At 36.8% G+C, this 21,847-nt stretch overlaps 2 protein-coding genes across 6 annotated transcripts in view; one reads left to right on the top strand and one right to left on the bottom strand.

Moving 5' to 3' along the window:
* Window positions 1-21,847, top strand: part of DOCK1 (dedicator of cytokinesis 1) — a 414,443-nt gene that overhangs the window by 162,819 nt on the left and 229,777 nt on the right. The gene's annotated exons all lie outside the window — the stretch shown is intronic.
* INSYN2A (inhibitory synaptic factor 2A) overlaps window positions 1-21,847 on the bottom strand; it is a 56,720-nt gene that overhangs the window by 9,936 nt on the left and 24,937 nt on the right. The window contains exons 4-5 of one of the 3 annotated variants that reach the window (XM_087964321.1): window positions 20,903-20,995; window positions 3,020-3,091 (exon numbers count right to left, since the gene is read on the bottom strand). In XM_087964321.1, coding sequence (XP_087820447.1) covers window positions 3,020-3,091; window positions 20,903-20,995 — 165 coding nt within the window. Of the gene's footprint in view, window positions 1-3,019; window positions 3,092-10,520; window positions 10,687-20,902; window positions 20,996-21,847 lie in introns of those variants that run through there. The other 2 variants (XM_087964322.1, XM_026668449.2) reach the window with 2 other exon arrangements.

Raw genomic sequence — 21,847 nt, 5'->3', positions numbered from 1 at the left:
TTTTAGCATTCACACAAGAACATGTAGCAACAAAGAAAACTGCTTGATTAGTGTATTCTATCCCCTAGCAAATGGATCAGTACATCACTTCTGATGATGGCATCTGCCAAGAAAATGCTATAGAAATGGAAGAAGAAAGAATTGCTATAAACCAGAAAATAAGAGTTTACAGACGGACCTTGTGTATAACTCATTATAGTTGCTACTCCAGAGTAAAGAAAAATAAAATAAAAAATACTTGTTATTAAAGTAGTACAGGATTTGATTGATTTGTAGGGCATAGCTGCACAAAACTGGAGCAGTTGGGAGTTACATCAGCTTCCTGACTTTCCAAAGGTCCTCCAGAAAATTCACATTGAAAGGGAAGAGCTGATTTTTTGAATCCAGTTTTGTGGACTTTTTAGGACAAGAATGGCAACACGAAGTCTCCGGAAGGCAAACGGCATCCATTTTACTCTTAAAGAGTAAACAGCATGAGAACAATTTGCTTCCCAAGGCCTATTCTCAGCTCCACTTTTAAAACATACCAAAATGGGGAATTCAGTGGCGGAAGGGGGCATTTTCCAGAAATGGAAAAAAAAAAAAAAAAAAAACCTCTCAGAGCTGACCCTTCTGTTTCTATCTTTATTTAAAACTCACACACTGACGGTAACTTCAGTATATCACTAAAATTTAGCATTTTGTATCTTAGGCTACTGAAAGATGGAAATGGGGGTCCATGGAATGATAGTCTTTAAAAGGACAAGGATAAGGAATCTCTCCTTCCTGGATTTTGAAAGATTGATGAAAATATAGGTAGTTCAATCTTCCCGACCACCTGTTCAGCAACCATTTGAAGTTGCAACAGTGCTAAAAGAGTGCTATCTTAAGACTGGTTCACAAAGTTCTGGTTGTCACAGAGCCCTTGCAGTCATTTTATCTTGATTTAGGTTCTTGGCCACACTCACAACAGTTGCAGGGTCCTGCAGTATTGTCAACCAAATCCTTCCTTGCTGGCTTCCCATAAGCAAAGTCAATGAGGAGGCCAGCAGAGAATGTTCCTAGTCACTACGGTAAGTCCCCTTGCTTTTTACTATGCTTACATCAAGCCCTACACACCCCATCCTTCTTGAGCTCATGCCTTGCTGTGGGATCTACCTCCAGGATTTCTGGAGACATGCCCTGCTGTGCCATTCACTCTCTTGGCTTTCCTGTGCTCAGATAGCTTGCACCAATTTTCCAGGACCTCCCCCACACCCTGCAGGCACACACATCCCCAACACTCCTGAGTTCATTACTTGGGACTTCCACCATTTCCTGCATAATGACCTGCATATCTTGCTTTTAGCAAACGGAACTGTTATTGCTAAACGATGTGGTCCCATGATGTACTTTATGATTGCATCACTTAGCAATGACAAATCCAGTGCCAATTGCCATTGTAACACAAGGATTACTTGTAAAACTTTCCATGCACAATATTTCAGGATTCTTACAATCATCAAATATTCTTACAATATTTAGCTTGTATCAGTTAAAAAACCTTTATGCAACACTTGATTGCTAAAGGACAATTGTACAGTCCAAAACATTAGTTGCTTATACACAATTGAAAAGTATGAAGTAAAATTCACCTAAAGCCAATTTATTCCCTAAGAACTTTTGAACACCTCGTCTCATTAATGGCATGCATTACACAGGAGAACGAATGGAATGGCATTAGACTCTGCAGCTCAATCAATACTGCACCAATTTATGCTTGATGGATTATGCAGACAGACAGCATAAGATGTGACACAAAAATACTTAGGAATGTAGTCCTTGTATCCTAAACCACCCTACATTACTTCTGGCAACAACTACTCCACAAGTTACCCAGTTAATATAACAAATTTTCATCATTGATTGTTCCAGAAAACTGTTCAACAAATATAATGTGCATCCTTCTCATCAAAGATGATAAAATACAACTATACTGCTATAAGGTAATTGAATTGCTACATTAAGCAATATATATGTGTACGTATTTATGTACATTTATCAACTTACTCTAGTTTTGTGAAGAATAATGAAAATCTATGCTTTTAATTGCTTGCTACTTTTCCAATTTCTGGAGGTGGGTATTATTTACAAAGGCACATCGACACATAATCTATTACAGGTAATCTTCAGTTAACTATGTAAATTGGGATCAGAATTTGTTGCTAAGCAATGCAGTTTTGAAGCATAATGTCACAAGACAGTGCTGCTTATGGCACTTCTGGATGCTGTCATTAGGTGAATCCTGCAATGTCATTAAGCATGACATCACATTGATCGCCTTTTGTGACCTTCCAGCTTTTTCCATTGACTACTTGTCAGAAGCTGGCAGTGAAGATCTCAAATGGCACTCGTGTGGCCATGGGGAATATGCTTCTGGAACTTTGTTGAGCAGTTGTAAGAACGACTTATTCAGCACCATCATACCTTCAAAGGGTTGCTGAATGACTGTTACTGAGGCCTGTATACATATTTTAACCAGGATTATTTTGCAATAAATTTTTTTTTATTTGATCATGAAAATGTGATATAGAAGGCTGAGTCGCTATTCATTCGTTTGCTTGAATGTAAAAAGTGCATATTCATTCATTGAAGACATTCCGTTTGTAGGCTATACATTACAAGTATATGCTGTGTACCTTTTTAAAAGAGTAATGTTCAGAGTGTAATTTACACTGTTAATTGTTTTCAAATTTATTATTGTAAACATCAAGTTATTGAAATGAAAAAAAAAAGATATTTTCGTGAAGTACTTGCTACAAATTTCTGTTCTTTTATTGTACAAGTTAATGCATAGCACTATCCCTATCTCATTTCACTTCTTTCTAGTATTTAAATACCTTATAAATTGGCTTTATAGTACAGTAAACATTACTTTCCTGTTCTTAAGGGCAATCATGCTGAAATACCAATTTAAAACAGTGGCTTGCATGCAGGTCCCACTACTGAATAAAATCATTTTTATCCAATTTGAAAAGTGGAAACATGAGAAGTTACTTACCTATAGATTATACACGCACTGTTCCTACATGTGTCACAATTGGAGGTGTCTTGACCAGTCCGATATGAAAGCCTGAAAATTTAAAAACATTATATAGTTTAAAGAATTGCTTCTTCGTTATTTTAAGTGGATGGAAGGATGAAACCTAATTTTAACTTCTCATTGGATTGAAGGTCAGTTTTGTACCTGCATTTAGACACATAAGAATACTTACACGTTTTGATATTCAGAAAATACAGTTTGTTAATATAGTGACAATTGAAATCAATTTGCCTAAGCGTGATTTACATATTGTGGATGATACATGCCTGTCACAATGTTTTTATTAGATTTTCTCTATTCAAATGATACATATTGTCCAAAAGGGAATGCTGGAGTCATAGGCAATAAGCAAGAGGAATGACAAGATTGCTTAATTTTAGAAGTCATCCAATAAACATTTCATTGTCAGGGAAAGCACACAGATTGCTCTTATAACTTGCATTTGCAGCCCTTTGAACTTCCAGCATTATTTCTTGATTACACATAACCTAAATTAGATGTACAGCTTATCTTACTGGTCATTTTGAAATGAACAGTAATTGACTAATACAAAGTTCTGATATAGTTGACAAGTTTGGTAAAAACTTAGGTCAAAAACATACTTTTTCACATCTTTATTGAGAAAAAATGATTCAAAGTTACATATCACAAGGTATGTGATCATCAGTGCATGTGAAGGGGACATTAGAGTCAAATATTTCAAATATGTTTAATTGGGCTCTCTATCTAATTTCAAATCATATTTATGCAGAAATTCTGAAAATTCAAAAGGGTTCAGGTTCACAAACTTTAACGCATATTATTAGATGTAATACCATCTATAATTAGTCTATTGCCTACATATAACTCTCTAACAAATGTTCAGTGTGCCTAATTTCCGTCTAAACCTATTACAATATGAATAGAGAAATCAGCTAATGTTATTTCAGCAATGTAAAAATACAGCAGGAAATTCTAATAAACTGAAATTAAATACTTGTGTTGCGCTTTAATTACAAGTAGTAATTCATGTCTGTTATTTCAGAATACAAAGCTTAGCAACATATATCTTTCTCAGTAATTTTACAATAATTTTGTGACTATATTTTCCAGTTTATGCTTGTATTGAAAACTATGAAAATGCCGTGTCAACTATTACGTGAACCCAAGAATCTTCTGTGAGTGACCAATCAGGATGGCCAAGTGAAGTGTCCCAGAGCTGTTGCTTCACTATCCCCAAAGCAAAGAGAAATATAGACTTTTTAGTTATGGTATGAGGGTCACTCTATAGGATTCATTGGGGTAATGAATTGTGACATCAGAACTGATGAACCCCTCTGATATTGTGGGGTGGTGGCCAATTACATACAGACTAGTGGTACTGCTGCTACTATGGAAAAAGTGGGTATAGGAGAGTACTTAGCAGGACAGAACAGTAGCATAGCAGACAGATCCTCATTTAATGTAATGTCCCTATACATATACTTTCCAGTTATGATACTGAAGCTGCTTTGGTTGAGGGTATGAATCAGGGGTGTCCAACCTTTCACCTTCCCTGGGCCACATTAGATGAAAATTTGGTTTGGGCCGCACATAATTAAATTAAATAATTAAATTAAATTAAATTAAATTAAATTAAATTAAATTAAATTAAATTAAATTAAATTAAAAATTAAATTAAATTAAATTAAATTAAATTAAATTAAATTAAATTAAATTAAATTAAATTAAATAATTAAATTAAATTAAATTAAATTAAATTAAATTAAATTAATAAAATTAAAATAAAATAAAATTATTTATTTATTATTAAATTTATTTAAAAATTATTTTTATTTTATAATTTTCCGGCCAAATTTTGCGGGGGGGGGGGGGGGAAGCTCGCCCGCCTCGCGCCTACCTCTCCTCCTGCAAATGCAGCGGTGGCGGGGCAGAAGCAGCAGTGGCAGCGGCGGGGGCAGAAGCAGCAGCGGCGGCGGGCAGAAGCAGCAGTGGCAACAGCAGGAGGTGGTGGGGGGGACTTTGGAAGCGGTGCAGCTGTTGGCGGCGGGGCAGAAGCAGCAGTGGTGGCGGCGGCAACAGCAGCAGGTGGGGGCGGGACTTTTGGGCTGCGGCTGCCCGCCTTTTCTGTTGCTCGCCTCGCCCGCTCGCGCCTACCTCTCCTGCAAATGCAGCAGTGGTGGCGGCGGCGGCGGCAACAGCAGGTGGCGGGCGGGACTTTTGGGCTGCGGCTGCCCGCCTTTTCTGTTGCTCGCCTCGCCCCGCCTCGCGCCTACCTCTCCTCCTGCAAATGCAGCAGCGGTGGCGGCGGCGGCAACAGCAGGAGGTGGCAGGGCGGGACTTTTGGGCTGCGGCTGCCCGCCTTTTCTGTTGCTCACCTCGCCCCGCCTCGCGCCTGCCTCTCCTCCTCCTCCTCGCTGGATCTTTCATGAAGGTTGGGGTGGGCGTTGGGCCACATTATGAGGCGACCTGGGCCGCATGCGGCCCGTGGGCCACGGGTTGGACAAGCCTGGTATAAATGATAGGGATGAGCCACTGGATGTCCAAGATAGAAAATGATTGGATGTCATAAATTTCATCCATGGAGTTTGTAAAAAATGTGCCTCTTCCCCCTTTCCCTCTATGAAACCTCATCACCTAGTATCAATATTTCATATTTGTTTAAAATGAACATCATATTGGTCATTTCCATAACTACAAAACTTCCAAGCACACAAATTTCTCTTAGCTTTTGGTGAAAGAAACAGCACTAGTTCTAATTATGGCAAGACAGATAAAGTATAATTTTAAAAGCTAGAAATATGATGCCGAGGCATTATTGGTATCTGTAAACTGATAGAGTTTGGGGTTCTTAACAATTCTTCCCCAATACTGGGCTGCAATTTTTATATCCCTGCTTTCATTATATCATGACATAATTTTTTAGACCAAATACAGGGATAGTAAACAAAATATAACACACCCAGCCCAAAAGTCCCACCCTTGTTAAATTAATCACCCTTGTTAATTAATCTTTAATTTAATTCTTACTTCAGAGTAAGAAAAGGCAAAATACTTATGTGCATGATACATATTATGTGGCCTGCCATGCTTAATATTTTTGGCTGTCTCAATAATTTCATGCATATTTATATATTGTCTTGCTTTGACTTTTATTTGTGAGTATGTTTAGAGGTTGCATTATTTTAAATCCAGTTAAGAATCCAAAGAAGTTTAAATGTGATACCAGGAACAAATATGACCTTTAAATTTGCTTTCCTCAAATTTCCCAATTTATGCAGCCATAATTTATCCTTTTATTTGCGCAGAGCTGTCAGATATATGACTACAGGGAAAATGAAACAGTTCTTTGCCCTTAAAGCTGTGAATTTTTATTCAGGGGAAAGTAGGGGAATGCATATACACTCAATTGCTGCAGGTGGCCACCTTTCTTTTCCTTTGAAAATAGATGTTTCAATAGGGTATTCGCTGTGGAATAGAAAATTAGAAAACTAACTTTACAACTTGGATCCTTTACCTTTCTGGTTCACTGTAATAGAGGTTGTCCTGAGTTCAGATACATTCAGATTATCTTATTATGGTCACAGACTAGTTTAATCAGATAAATATTTTCTAATTCTAACTGAAGATGCATTAATGCTGTACCAAAGATCTTCTGCATGTTTTACATTCCAAAGATATTGTATGGCTTAAGGCCAAACCTTTCAGATGACTGGTAAGTTGTGGTGGCGCAGTGGTTAAAGTGCAGTACTGCAGGCTACTTCTGCTGCCTGCCAGCTGCCTGTAATTTGGCAGTTCAAATCTCACCAGGCTCAAGGTTGACACAAAGTTGGTAAAATGAGGACCCAGATTGTTGGAGGTAACTTGCTGACTCTGTAAACCTCTTAGAGAGTGCTGTAAAGTACTGTAAAGCGGTATATAAGTTTAAATGCTATTGCTATTGCTATAACCTCAAACTAACCAGCTCCAGGAATTCCCATTAATAGCTCACAATATCAGGTATCATGCTATCATTTTCCTAAATCCATTGAACTTTCTATTTGACAGAAACAAGACTTCAGAAACAAGCAGCAAAATTTCCAGGTACCCCATACACCCGTGTGCTTTAGTCAAATTAATCTGGATGATTCATGACAATTTTTATCATAACATCACAACTGACAATTGGATGAACTTAAATTGTTTACATAATTATAAAGTGACATAACACTGATGGCCTATTATATAAATTATGATTTAACCGATATGAGGCTTAATGGATAGCTATTCCCGATTAACATGAGGTTTTTATATGTTCTTTTAATGTTCTGAAAGAGGTATACAAGAATTCATGCAAATGTAGCTTTAGTTCTTTAAAAAGGAACAGCTTCCCTTAGAATTATAATGGGCCAGAAATACCAGCCTTTCCTTTTTATATATAATTGTACAGCTAGTTGAAAAAGAACTGAGTCTGAATTGTAGGAAAATAGTCTTTCCGTGGTCTTTTAGTACAACAATTTATATTGTGTGAAGAACTAGGCCCAGGATAGGATTATTTCTTTCAGAAGCTGGCCCAGTGACAAGGCTTTCTGAGTCACATCTAGCAAATTGAAATGTCATTTTCAATGAACAGTTATCTGAATAAAAAGCATACTTGTCATAAAAAAACTGTCTCTGATGAAATCCCCATTTTGGCCAAGAATAAACTTTCATATTCAGGACTGTTTCTGAAAGAGCTTAGGGCTCTTTTTGCTTTTCCTGGACACCTGAACTTAAGAACATTTACTGAAACTTTACTGCTGTGCATTATAATATGTTTAATATATGGAAGTTTCCAATAACTTTGTCTGGCTAATAAACTTTTAGACCAATATTTTCTCAGACTTTATCAGTAATTAGCCAGAAACTGAACAATGTAATTACAGTCACTTAGGTCTTACCCAAGAAGAAATGGTTGTGCAACATATTCTATTGAATCCTAGCCAAATTAATTTAAACCGAAATTACTTTATTTTCAAAGGTTAGAGTGATAATATTAATGGTATAACTTATACAGCAGTTTGAAAGAAGTTTCAACCTTCAGAAATATGTTATCAGCTGAATTAATTCTTAGCTGTTCAGAGATTTTATTTCATTAGCTGTGACTAAAAGCTCCTGCCCAAATGCAGTAATTAATAACACCCTAATTACATAAATGAAAACTTTTTTGTCCAATTGGATTCTAGTAAATATCATAACAATCCCACTTTGGGATCAGTAACGCTAAACCCTAGGTTATGATTTATTTAGTTATAATTACAATTTGCTACAGTAAACATCTCATTTTAACTATGATTATAAATATTGCTATCTCTTATCTTGTATGGGTTGGAAAAATAGAATTATTTAAATGTTTTTAGTTAGCATCTGGACACTTAGAAAAAAATTGCAGGTAGTCCTCATTTAACAACCATTTGTTCAGTCACAGTTCAAAATGAAGGGACATATGATCTGTGCCTGAACTTACAGCTGTTGCAGCAGTTTGTTATGTGATTGCGATATGGCCTTTGTCAACCCACTCACACTTATAGCAGGTTGCCAAAAGCCTTTTGCAATCTTCCCTACCTGGTTTCCCAGAAAGTCAACAGGAAAAACCCACAGGTGAGACCATAAACTGCTATCTGGTTCCTGGCTGAAAAAGTCTGTCTTGAAATCCATGGTTGGATTTTGAGACAGGTTTAATTTCAGCCACTGTGCTTGAGTAAAAGGCCTGCCTGCCTGACCCTTCGCTTGTGTGGGTTGGAGTCTCTCTGGCAGGCAAGAAGAAAATTGCAGCTCTGGAAGGGAGAAAAGAAACTGGAGACAAAATTTCCTCCAGCCCAGTGCTTCAGTCCCCTTCTGCATATGGAAGCAGCTGTCTATCCCCCTTTGGCAGGCAGTTTTCTCTTTGTCTGTTGAATAATCATGTCTGAGAAAGCTTAACACTTGCAACAATTTACAATCTAAATTCCAAATTGAAATTGTGGATAGAGGCCTATCTGTATTTAAGTGATATTACTGAGTGATACTTAGAAGGTGATGGTAAACATCACTATTCAGAGTAATGTACCAGAATAAGCAATCATTTGTTATTCTAAACCAGAAGACAGTAGTCTTGACTGAGTGCAGTATTTCAATGCAAAGCATTAGCAAAGTTTTTAAAGGTATCTTCCATTTCAACAGAATGATTTCTATAGCTGCAGTTCGTTCTACCAGGCTAGAAACCAGGAGACTGACTACTAGTCCTGTTTTAGGCCAGTCACGCTCCGCCGGCCCAACCCACTTCACAGGGCTGTTGTTGTGGGAAAAATAGGAAAAGGAAGGAATATTAGGTATTCCTGCTGTGAGTTATTTGTAGAAATTATAAAGGTGGGATTGAAAAAATATGCAAAACAACTTTGGTGAATTACATAGTTAACACTGACTCTGTACTAGAGTAAGCAGAATGGTTACTACTGCCACATATTGCCATTTAAAAAAAAGATTTTATAAAAATGTGAAATTCCATTCCCAATAGGAATATTTACTTTGGCTATAAATTCTTCTAATTGATGATTCAGTGTATTTATAGATTTCAATTTGTACACATATAAAGATTAAGAAGATAGATCAGAATATAAACTGAAAGCAACCATAAACATTTGCTCTTTCATAGATAAATGAATATTTTGTCCTAAAATGTGTATACAAAATAAATGCATCTCTAAAATCCACATTATTCAAAATGAAATACTCTGCCAACAAAAGAAGGAAGGAAAAGTATCAAAAATCATTCTAAAACTCTAGTTTTATTATATTTGACCACTGTATTGCTTTGTAAATCAATCATGAATGATACATCAGCAACTATGGAATAAATCTGAATACATTTTAGAAAATATTACTTATACATAACTTATTTTCAGTTTATTGGATTTGGAGAAAAACTACATAATTTTGTATACCATACACACAATGTCACACATCCACTCTAATGAAATTGGGATCCATTTTGTACAGTGTAAATGTTTGAAAATCCGGATAGTTGTTTTAAATTTCACTTTACTTTTTATCATATTTAATTGCCATATTAGGCTATTGAGATACACATCTCATGAATGTTTTCATGCGTCCTGTTTGTAATAGTGTCAAAATAAGGTGACACTTAATATTATTCCTGTTATCTGAAGATTACATAGGTTAGTGGATAACACTGTAGGAGCTGGTTTTCAGGACTCCTTTATCAGTTTTATTTATATAGCAAAATGCAAGATCACAATATAGCTCAATTTAAAGCAAAATAAAATGTAAGACTTTGTGTGGCATTTAGTAATATATCAGCAGAAGTTGATTCTGTTTACAAGGCAATAGCAATCATATGTAACTCATTCTTGCTCTCAAAATTTCCTCTGGAGAGTTCCTTCCCCCACCACTTAGATTATTTTATATGCTCTAGTAGGACTACAAGAGAAAGGGGAACTAAATCCTCCTATGCAAGCAAATCTCCAGCCCAAACACAGCATCTTCATGAAATTGCTAGGAGCTGGATGAGATATCAGCAGAGTGATGATGATTGACGATGATGATGATGATGAACTGTACAACACAACTTCAGTCAGCTCTAGGCAAGCTATGGAACCACTGACTCAGTATTTGGAGGCTGTGAGGGGCTAAATGGGACAAAACAAGCTCATATTAAATCCTTGTAAGACAGAGGTGAATAAGAGGTGAATATCTCAAATCTCCCAGGTTGCATATCCTGTCCTTAAGAGGAGTGCAGTCCTGTCTAGAGCTAATTTTAGAACTGATGTCAAGTTTTAGATGAAGGTTCTAACTTGAACTGTCCCAAAGTTGGCTGCAGATAGGGTTACACTCCTCTGAAGAAGCACGTATGCAACCAGGGGGCTTGGACATGGATTATTATTCTTAAAATATAAGGTTGAAACCTGATTATGAGGGTTTTTACACATTTTCATTAGCGCTCTAGCTGGCCTTTCTGACCTAGATTACCATGTATCAATGAATTTTTATCAACTTGCAAGTAGATTAAAGCAATGTACATGAGTCCATTGAAAATTATTTAGTTGTAATGGGTTCAAATTATAATGACCTGATTGCTAGCAACATGAAGTGGATTTAGTAATGTTACACTTTTGTTGAGGTCACTGCATTGATTATTATATAGGCCACAGGAAATGGCCTTAAAGGCAGGAGCGAAGAGGTCCTACCAATGCAATAGTTAGATAAGCAGGGTTTGAGCCTGGGCCAAAAAACTAATCTGAGAAACCATACCAGAAAAGCCCCTCCCTAATTCAGATAAGGTGAGAAAGGAGAAAACACATTAAGACTTGCAGGACTACAGCGGTTATAATAAAAGCAGTCTTCTACTATGCAGCACTGGTTTCAATAGTGCCTTATTTAGAGTTATGGTTTTTAATCTTTAAAGCCCTTTGTGGCTTGGAACCACAAGTTCTCAGAATTATCCTTCCTATTAGGATCAGCTTTACCTATGTGCCCATCTTAGAAATGTTGCTAAACATTTTATCCCTTGTAAGGTAAAAGGAGAGAGGTCTGGAGGAACACTTCAGCATGACCCATGATTGTTATACTTTGTTATAAGATGGGCAATTATATATTGTATATAAAATAAATAAATGTTATAAAATATCTTACATTAAATAAATCAGTATATGTTATAAGATATCATGAGGTAAAGGGCAACCAATTTTGCCTGCTTTTGGGAAAACTATTAATGTTTTTTTAACAGTTGGTGGATCTGGACTGCTTATGTAATATATTACTGTGTTAGTATTGATGTGATTGATTTTACTTTTGTTATTTAAACTTCCTGATCGTTTATTGTATGGCAGGATAGAAATGGGATATAAACAAATCTTTACTGTCTTTTCATTACTGAATTAGCATAGTACTATTGTGTTTGTGAGTTCTGAGGTTGGTCCTTGCTTTATTCAGGTTTATAACTGGAATACCTCTAAAAAGATTGAAAAAGATTAGAATGGGCATTGGTATAATGATCTGAGAACACCCTTTCTATCTACGCTGCTAGAGAATCCAGGATGGGTTAGACTCCTCCTGAAGATGTCATAGAGCTGAGTCTGCCTCTGGGAGTCTCCCCAGCTTTGGCAAAGATACTTGACAGACTTAAGTGAGTGTCTCTGGAAGCCAAACAGAACGTTAAACACCAACATACCTTACCAGAACCAGATGAAGTAAGGGTGGGGCTGGACTCTCTAGCAGCAACACTGCACTATACAGCAGAATTCAAAAGAGCTACTGCCCTGGGATAGAAGCTGTTTTTCAGCCTATTTGTCCTTGTTTTTATTATTCTGTACCATCTGCCAGATGGTAATAGTTCAAAAAAAAAAAAGGGTGCCCAGGATGAGATGGATCATTTTGAACTTTCTTAAGGCAGCGGGAGCTATAAAACTCTTCCAAAGAGGGGACACGGCAACCAATGATCTTCTGGGCAATGACGTTAACCCTCTGGAGTGCTTTCCTATCTGCCACTGTGCAATTGGCAAACCATACAGAGGTGCAGTATGTTAAAATGCTCTCTATGGTGCAGCAGTAGAAGGTCACCAGCAGTTTTTCATTCAGTTGTTTTCTGAGAAGTCTCAGGTAGTATAATCTGACCAGGACTGCAATGTGGACACCCCAGGTCAGGTCCTCTTTTAGGGTAACACCCAGAAACTTAAAACTAGCCACTTGCTCCACTTGGTTTCCATTGATAAGCAAGGGCTGGATGTCTGATCTGTTCCTTCTATAATCCATATAAGCTCCTTGGTCTTATTGGTGTTGAGGACCAAGTTATAGTCTCCACACCATGAAAGCAACTGGTCCACCTCATCTCAGTAGGCAGACTCATCCCCCCCGGAGGTAAGTCCTACCACTGTTGTATCATCTGCAAATTTAGCAACAGTATTACTAGCGTGAGTGGGAATGCAGTCACGCATATCAAGAGTATAGAGTAAGGGACTTAACACACAATCCTGTGGTGTACAAATAAGGGTTGAAGAGGTACGATTACCTAATCTGACCCTCTGTGAGCGACTAGACAGGAAATCCATAATCCAAACACAGATTGAATTAGAACGCCCAAGGTCCAGAAGTTTAGTCACTAGTCTATGTGGAAGAATTGTGTTAAACAAAGAACTAAAATCCACAAAGAGCATCCTCACATAGCGCCCCCGCTGTTCTAGATGAGTCAGAGCAGTGTGAAGAGTGATGGCTATAGCATCCTCTGTAGATCTATTTTTTCTGTATGCAAACTGGTGTTTATCAAATGTATGCGGAAGACCAGAAATGATGTGCTGGCAGACCAATTTCTCAAAGCACTTCATGATGATAGGAGTGAGTGCCGCTGGTCTGTAATCATTGAGGTTATTGATAGGGAACTTCTTTGGCAGCGGAACAATGGTGGAAACCTTCAAACAAGATGGAATAGTGGACTGGGATAAATACCAATTGAAGATCCTGGTAAAGACTCCTGCCAACTGATCAGCACAGTCTTTAAGCACTAGGCCAGAGATACCGTCAGGACTCGCAGCCTTTCTAGGGTCCACAGCCCTCAGAATGCTCCTCACCTCCTGTTCCTCCACAATGAGGTGGGGGCTACAATTGGTTAGTAGTTGTATTTTATCTGTATCTTATGTCTCCACTTCAAAGCGAGCAAAGAAATGATTCAGTTCCTCTGCCAATGAAGCATCCTCCTCAGAAGGGATGACATTGGTCGGTTGATGGTTTGTAATTTGTTGAATCTCTCACCACACCTGCCTCATGTTATTGCTATAAAAATTATCCTCAATCTTCCTCTTATAATCAGTCTTGGCCTTCTGAATATCTTTCTTCAGATTAGCTCTGGCAACACTGTATCTTGCCCCATCACCGGACCTAAAGGCCTTGGTCCTCTCACACAAGAGGCGCTGGACTTCCTTGGTCATCCAGGGTTTCTGATTGGGATAGATCCTAATACATTTATCCACAGTATCTGTGCAGTGTTTGATATAGCACAGAACAATTGCAATGTGCTCTTCTAGGTCAGGGTGGTAAAAGATGTCCCAATTTGTGTTCCCAAAACATCTTGTTGGGAAGCATCTTCTGGCCAAGATTTCACTGTCTTTATTATAGGTGGAGCCCGTCTCCTAAGAGGGATGTATGCTGGTGCTAAAAGCAGTGACATATGGTCTGATTGTCCCAAATGTGGTAATTGTATAACCTTATAGCCATGTTTGATGTTGGTATATACTTTGTCCAATATGTTTGCTCCTCTAGTAGCACACTTATCATGCTGATAGAATTTAGGGAGAACTTCTTTTAAATCAGCTTGATTAAAGTCCCCCGCTATGATATGCACAGCATCAGGATACTTATTCTGCTGATTACTAACAATGTTATACAAGAATCCAAAGCTATTGGCATCAGGTGGGATATAAACTGCAGTAATCAAAACCATGCTGAATTCCCACAGAAGATATATGGGTCTACATTTAAGAGTTATATACTCCAGATCCATGAAGCAGTGGCTGTCTACAGTCTTTGTATTGATACACCAGCTTTTGTTCACATAAAGGCTTAAACCTCCCCCTTTGATCTTGTCAGAATCTCTACTCCTGTCCTGCCGCTGAGCTATGGTAGCCTTCCAGCTCAACAGCTGCATCTGGAATGAATGAATGAAGCCAAGTTTCTGTGATTAGCAAAACACAGCAGTTCTTGATGAATTTAGTCTTTGCAATCTGTAGCCTTAATTCATCCATTTTGTTAGTCAGAGATCTTTCACTGGTAAGAAATATACTTGGAATTGAAGGCTTGTGTGGAAACTTATTCAGCCTAAAGACAACCCCAGCATGGCATCCTCTCTTCCTGTTCTTCTTTCTCCACCTCTTCCTCCTTCCCACAGGGATAGTGATCCATGGCTCCCCCAGGGGCCTAGCTGCCTCCTTCGGTATGTTATGAGAATGTATAAAATTGTCCTTAATAGCCTTTTCACATTCACAGCCAGTCCGATTTGTAACAAGGCTTGCCGACTATAGATGCTCCTTGCCCCACAGGATTCAATCAAGGAAAGGATCCAAAACACACACAGAATCATACACACCATACATTGAAAGAAGGAGCAGTTAGCCGCTGCATCCATGTGTGCAGCCATTTTGAAAAAATCAATCAATGAATCCATAAAATAGGTCCTCTTGTCTCAACTGCTAAGTTTACTCAAGAACCTTTGATGAGGGGTAAGGCAAAGTTATGTTTGCTGGCTGTCTACCTCTGGTAATAAAGTGTTCTGTGTACAATTTATTCACTTTTTCTCTTGCTTCTATAACCATCTTGAATATTTTTTTATTCTTTTGTTGACTAAATGTCTAACCACTTCTCTGCCAAGTTTTCTGGTTAGGATATCTTTAAAGATGTATTGATTGCTTTTGTCCCGTCCCCCCCCCCCCCACTAAGTTTATTTTGACACATCATATCTGAACGTGGGAATTTAGTTTGATGCTTCAGCTACCAGATCTATTCCTTAATGGGAAACTACTCTGGAGCAACTCCAGTTTCAAAAATAGGTATGATGGTCCTTGACTTCTGACCACAATTGAGCCCAAAATTTCTGTTACTATCTGTTGTGGTTCGCCAGCAGCAGGTGCGGATGGCGAGGAGTCAGATGAGGGGCCTGCGTGTGATGCAGAGCTGGGGCCAGTACCATCAGGGAGTGGAATGCTGACTTTGGAGATTGTGGAGGCTGGCAGCAGTGATGAAGAGGCCCCCGAGGAGCCCGTGCCCAGCGCACGTGCGCGTAGGGTTTTTGGAAGGAAAGGGCAGCTGCAGAAACACAGGCAACTCAGGAGTAAGGCTGGAAGGTAATGGCTCCTCCCCGAGAAAATAAAAGCCAGCTGAGAAACTGCAGTTCTTTGCAGGAGCCAATGAAGTGTGATACTCGAGCCTGGTAGACGTTAGAATATCTGAGTTGGTGGTTTGGAGACTCTTTGATTTATTGTTTAGGAACTTTATCTGTTGTTTTTGGCAGCCTTGCAAAAACTTGCAAGGCTCTTTCTTGTTGGAGCTAATTAGTTGGAAGCAGCCTTTTATCTGTGAAGAAACAGGATTAGTGAATGAAACAGTAAAAGGTGCTGTTACCTTTGTTTTGTGTTTACTCTCTTGGAACCAGGTTTAGGTCAGAACACTGAGACAATTGTTAAGTGAGTTTTGTCCCATTTTATGACCTTTCATGCCACAGTTGTTACATTAGTAACATGGTTGAAAAGTGGCTTCCCGATTGACTTTCCTCATCCAAAGATCGCAAAAGGTGATCACATGACCTGAGATACTGTAATCTTCATAAATATGAATCGGTTGCCAAGCATCTGAATTTTGATCATATGTCCATGGAGATGTGCAATGGTTGTAAGTGTGAAAACCTGTCATAAGTCACTTTTTCATTGTTGTTGGTCACTAAATGAATGGTTGTAAGCCGAGGACTACCTGTAAGTTCTAATAATTTTAGATACCAAATATTTGAACTATATGATAGAAAATGTTTACACTAATGTTCATTTCTGACCAAGCTCCTTTCAGCATTAATTACACAGTGGTTTCTATTTCTATTTTGGCTCAATGATTACTTCTTCCAGACTAAAGGCAATAGAAAACTTTGACTTTTGGCTAAGTGTATTCTCTAAACAAATGTAGTCTGTTTCCATGTCCCAATAATTAATCAGTATTCCAAATGATTAAGAATAAAACCTACAATAGTTTTGCAGTGTCTCATTTAAGAGAAGTTCAGTGAATTCTCATTACAGTAGTAATTTCTTTAGTTTATGCTCATTTTCGCCATCTAGTGGCCCATGTGACCTTCAGTCTGAAATTAAAAGATATCTGGTCTGTTCAGTTATTTATGGTATACCACAGATCTCTACTCTGATATTAGAATTCACAATGGCAACATAGCCTAAGATACTGTATATAAACTAAAAATCAAGATTTTTTTCCACCAAGATTTAAGTATACTTTATATGACTCAAGGAAAAAAAAACTGTTCTGGATTCAAAGTACTGTAGCATATTGCCAATGTCAAATTTCTCTAAATTTTGGAAATTATATTTTTTTCCTTGAGAAATATTGGGGACAGACTTCTTGTTAAGAGCATATAGCCACTGTTTTATGCTTCACTGGATTATACTTCCAGAGAAATAAAGAACAAATATACATTCATTTCAATTCCAAATGAAAATTTCAAGTTCCTAACTAGTAGATTATGCTTATGGAAAAACATCAAATTATATAAGAGAGGTATATGCATCTTCAGTAGTGCCATGGAATGTTAAGTCTGAGTTATGCCATGGGGTAAATTAGACAACTGAAAAATGGGAGAATACTCAATCAGATTTAAAAACAAGATAGGGTAAGAATAACAATACATTAAACCTTAGCTCAAACATTTTTATAGTGTGTCCCCAGCTCCTCACATTTTAGTTAAAAGCTTGTTCTTTAAAAAGTTAGGAGATGTATGAGCAAATCCCCTCCAAAATCTCTACTATACATTTCTCATATGCACACACACATACGGAAAAAGTAGCCAATGCATAGTACCCTGTTTCTCCAACAATACGGCCTCCCCCAATAGGAAGTCCCAGCATGTTTTATAGGCATGAAATGAAATTAAGCCACTCCCCCCAAATTAAGGCCTATATTAAAACATGCAAAATGGGGGAATGGTGGGGGGGGGGGGCTTGCCGTTAGGAAGTACTTTTGTTGCACACCCGGATATGGTGCTGCCTGCATTGACCCCGATACGAAGTGCCCCACCAACGCCGAGGTCAACATCCAAGCCATCACCGCCCGCCCGAAGATGCAAGGGGGGGGGAATTAAGTCACCCCTGAAAAGATGGCCTAGCCATTTTTTCGGGGTTCAAAAAAAAAAAAAAAGACCCGGCCTTATTATATGAGAAACACGGTAGTATATAGATAAAGATGAGCAAGAAATTGGATGAGTATATTGGGACACTAATGAACAATAGGTTGTCCCTTGATAAAATAACCAGTTTAGTAACAGGGCTATTCTCTCCTTCATCCTGAGAATAGGAGTTAAAAATCCTATTCATGCTCAGCTGAAATCAGAATGCACTGTTAGAATTCATGTAAAATCTGAAATCCTATTAATGTTCAGCAGAATCAATGTATTTCCTGGGATATTTCAAACACTGGATAAATATTTGACAACATTATTCCAGGACATCATATATTGTCTATTAAATTATCCAATGATTCTGTGTACGCAGGTGCACATACTATATATATTTCTAGATTGCCTATAAACATGATATTTACTTATTTGGAATTTAAAAATTCTCTTACTTAAAGAGCTGCATTGTAACTGTAAGAACCAATTTGGGAGGAGGGAAGTATTGAGATAGAGAAAGTGTAATGGTGAAACCATATATATATTGCCCCAAATTTATACTATATACAGTGGTACCTGGGTACTCATCATTAATCGGTTCTGGAAGGTGCAATGAATAACAAAAAAGATGAGTACCAAACAAATTTTTCTCATAAGGAATAATGTAGTGAGTCAAAGGCAGCTGACATCAACAAGTTCTAGCTTGCATGTTAACTACCAAACAATGAGTACCTGGACAAAATTTTCACATCAAAATGTGTTGAGTATCAAATTCAATGAACTTCAAAGCAGTTGAGTACCAAGGTACATCTGTGTTAAATTATTACAATAAATACACTTTTAGGAATGGAAAGATTAGTAGAAATAGTAGACAGAGTCAAAATTAGAGGCTGCAATATTAACTATTTAAAATTTGTAGGTAACACCATTTCATTAGCTGAAAGTAACTTAGAAGAGGTCATAATCAAAGTACAAATATAGCTTAATGTTAAATGTTAAGACAAAAGTAATGGCAAAGAAGATGGTAAAACTGTTTTCTTGGCCTCATGAGTAAAGATGAACTTTGTGTGGGAGAAGTAAAGAGGAAATTAATTCTAGGGAAGAGGGGTTAAATAAGAGCATGACGAAAAAGATAAAGATCAAAATATTCAAAGCTTTCTAATGCTAATGTACAGCTATGAAAGCTGGACACTGAGAAAGAATTATAGAAACAAAGTAGAGATTCTCAAATTTTGAAAATCATTGCTAAGAAAACCTTGGACCATAAAAATTAATCAGATCTGGAATGTATAAAGTAAGTTTTCATTTGAAACAATAATAAGTAAAATATAGGTCAAGATGGCAAGTTTACGGAACCTGAATTGTAGTTCCAAACTACTTCATTAATTTCATGGAACAAATTTCTATCTTGCATTCCTGCTAGCAGTATTTGTTCTCAGATCTATTTATGAGAATATGGTATATTGATTACACTTGTATCCTGTCAAGGAGATCATTTTTGTCTCACAGTAAACATATGATATAGATTTGGCTTGAACAAACATGAACTTTGAAGGAAAAAAGGTGTTTTAGGGCACACATGTGCTCATGTAGCATCTATCAGCAATTAATTAAAATATTTGCATGTTTAACTACAATGATATGGGTATAGTTCTTAGAAAAGATAGTGGGGGTGTAATGAGGTAGTTAGCTTAAGTTAGGCAAGCCAATACTCAGATTTTCAGACTGATATACAGAACTGAATGATTTCTTGGTTTAAATATTCTGAGACATGTGCTAACTAGTTCATTAAAGCCTCTAAAACATTCAATAATATTTTCTATAGTACAAGGATAATAAATGTTTTCTGGGAAGATCTGTTTTGAAACAATAGCATTTTTTTTAAAGTTCTGCTTTTTCCCATGAGAAATAAACTCCTAAGACAAAGGTTCATTTTAAAAATAAAAGGGAGAGCATAACTGAAAGAACAGTCAAACAAGTGGCCATTGGAGGCAAAAGTCAACAGAAAATGAACTTGTATGGTAGTTATATCTTGACAACAATATGTCAAAATATACTTGCACTATTTACAGTCTAGAATGGTGAATTGTTGCAAGTTCTAAGAAACTTTAAAATATCTACATTCATGAAAAAATTATTAAAAACACATCTACAGAATTATAGTCAGGCTACTTTGTGGAAAAGAGGTCTTGACTTTAGTATGTTAAAAAGCATTTTCTGTATATGTATCTTTATGTCATTAAATGTAAAAATGAGTGAAAGCAAAGGAAGGAGAAAAAAATAAACACAATGTAACCTCCGCTCACTATTTCTTATTGATGTATAATAAATATTTATTAAACATACATCAGCTTGTAGCTTTCATCTTCCAGTTTTTATTTTTTTGAAGAGCATTTTTTTCTTTTGGAATTTTGGATCCAATATTTGGTATGTGCCTTTCAGGATTTTTCAGCAAATAATTCCCCCCTCTCTCTATCCAGATAGTCAAACAGTATTATAGGATAGATTCTCACTAAAAACAAGGAACAATTTACTAAGATTTGATGGGCTACCCATATCCCTGAGCCTAGCTGTCACAATCAACTGAAAACATGGAGAAATACAATCAGTCCATGCTGTATATCTCGGAGTATACTATTGAATGTGTGCATGTTATACCTTAATATCCGAATTGGGTTCTTCCTGGTTCAGTAAAGTTGTGCAAAAAGGAACTAGTGTATAATTTAGCAATATACTATGTCATTTTCCAGTGAATTATAACTAGTGTATTGTACTGAATTTTGTGCAAAATTCAGCAATCCTTTTTGATTTTTTAACAGTAATTGTATTCAGTTTTATATTTTCCCTTAGTTGTTTAAGACAGTCTTATATTAGTAGTTCTCTTATACATAATGGACTTATTATCTCTAATACGTGAACTAGGATGAAATAGTTTATTATTTATAACAGTCCAATAGCACTTATAGTAGAAGACTTACTTTAATGGGTCAAGTCTCAACAAATGAGAAGAAGCTTTCATTACATAGTCAAGGTCCGATTTCGACATAAAGTTTTTCCCCTTGGAACAATATCTGTGAAAAAATACATGTGAAAAAATTATGTAGGATTAGGATTCAAAATCCAGCTGGATTTTGCAGGGGAAAATGAGACAGCAAAAAGTAGCAATCTGATTTCTGTAGACCTATGTAACATTTTTCACAGATATTTTGCTGTACATATTTATGTAGAACAGAAATACTGATTGGGACAAAAGTGTTAAAAGCTGATCAGTTAATTGTTTCAGTTAATAGCTGTTCTTGTAAGAAGTGTAAAGTTTAAAATATATAATGAAAAATGCAAAATTAAGTGTACTTATAATTTCATAATTATGTTGAGAACATTTTTTTCTGAGTTTTAAGATGTAGAATTAGAGAATAATTTTAAATTATGTCACCTGCACCCTCTCCAACTCAAAATAAAAATCAAAGATTGAGTTTATTGCCCTGGAACAAGATCAAGCAGATGTAATATTTAATCAGATAATATGTGTAATAAGTATGGAAAGAATTTGAAAGTTTGAAAGAAATGGCTTCTTTAGTTTCTGAAAAGAGACTTTACTTTCTGACAGAAGCTAACTGATATATTAAACATGATGATACATTTAGAACTAGGATTCATCTGAATTAAAGAGCACTTCAAAAGATGTTTTTCCTCAACATGGAAGAAAACATTCCTCTTCCTCTCAAGTTGCTAGCTATAGACTGGACTTCAAAAAAACAAGGCCTTGGTTACTGTGAATAATACATATGGTTAGCTTTTTTTCTCAGTGCATTCTCCTTTCAATTTTATTCTTGCTGTTCACAACAGATAAATAAAAATATGTTTGGTTTCACAAGGCTTGGTTTATAAAAAAAAGAGAGGAAAAAACTGCATTTGATGTTGTT

The sequence above is a fragment of the Notechis scutatus genome, chromosome 4, assembly GCF_049901735.1.
Source record: "Notechis scutatus isolate UNSWTSFEM ecotype Mainland chromosome 4, rNotScu1.2, whole genome shotgun sequence".
In the NCBI taxonomy this organism is placed as follows: domain Eukaryota; kingdom Metazoa; phylum Chordata; class Lepidosauria; order Squamata; family Elapidae; genus Notechis; species Notechis scutatus.
This window is presented reverse-complemented; position numbering and strand designations above follow the sequence as displayed.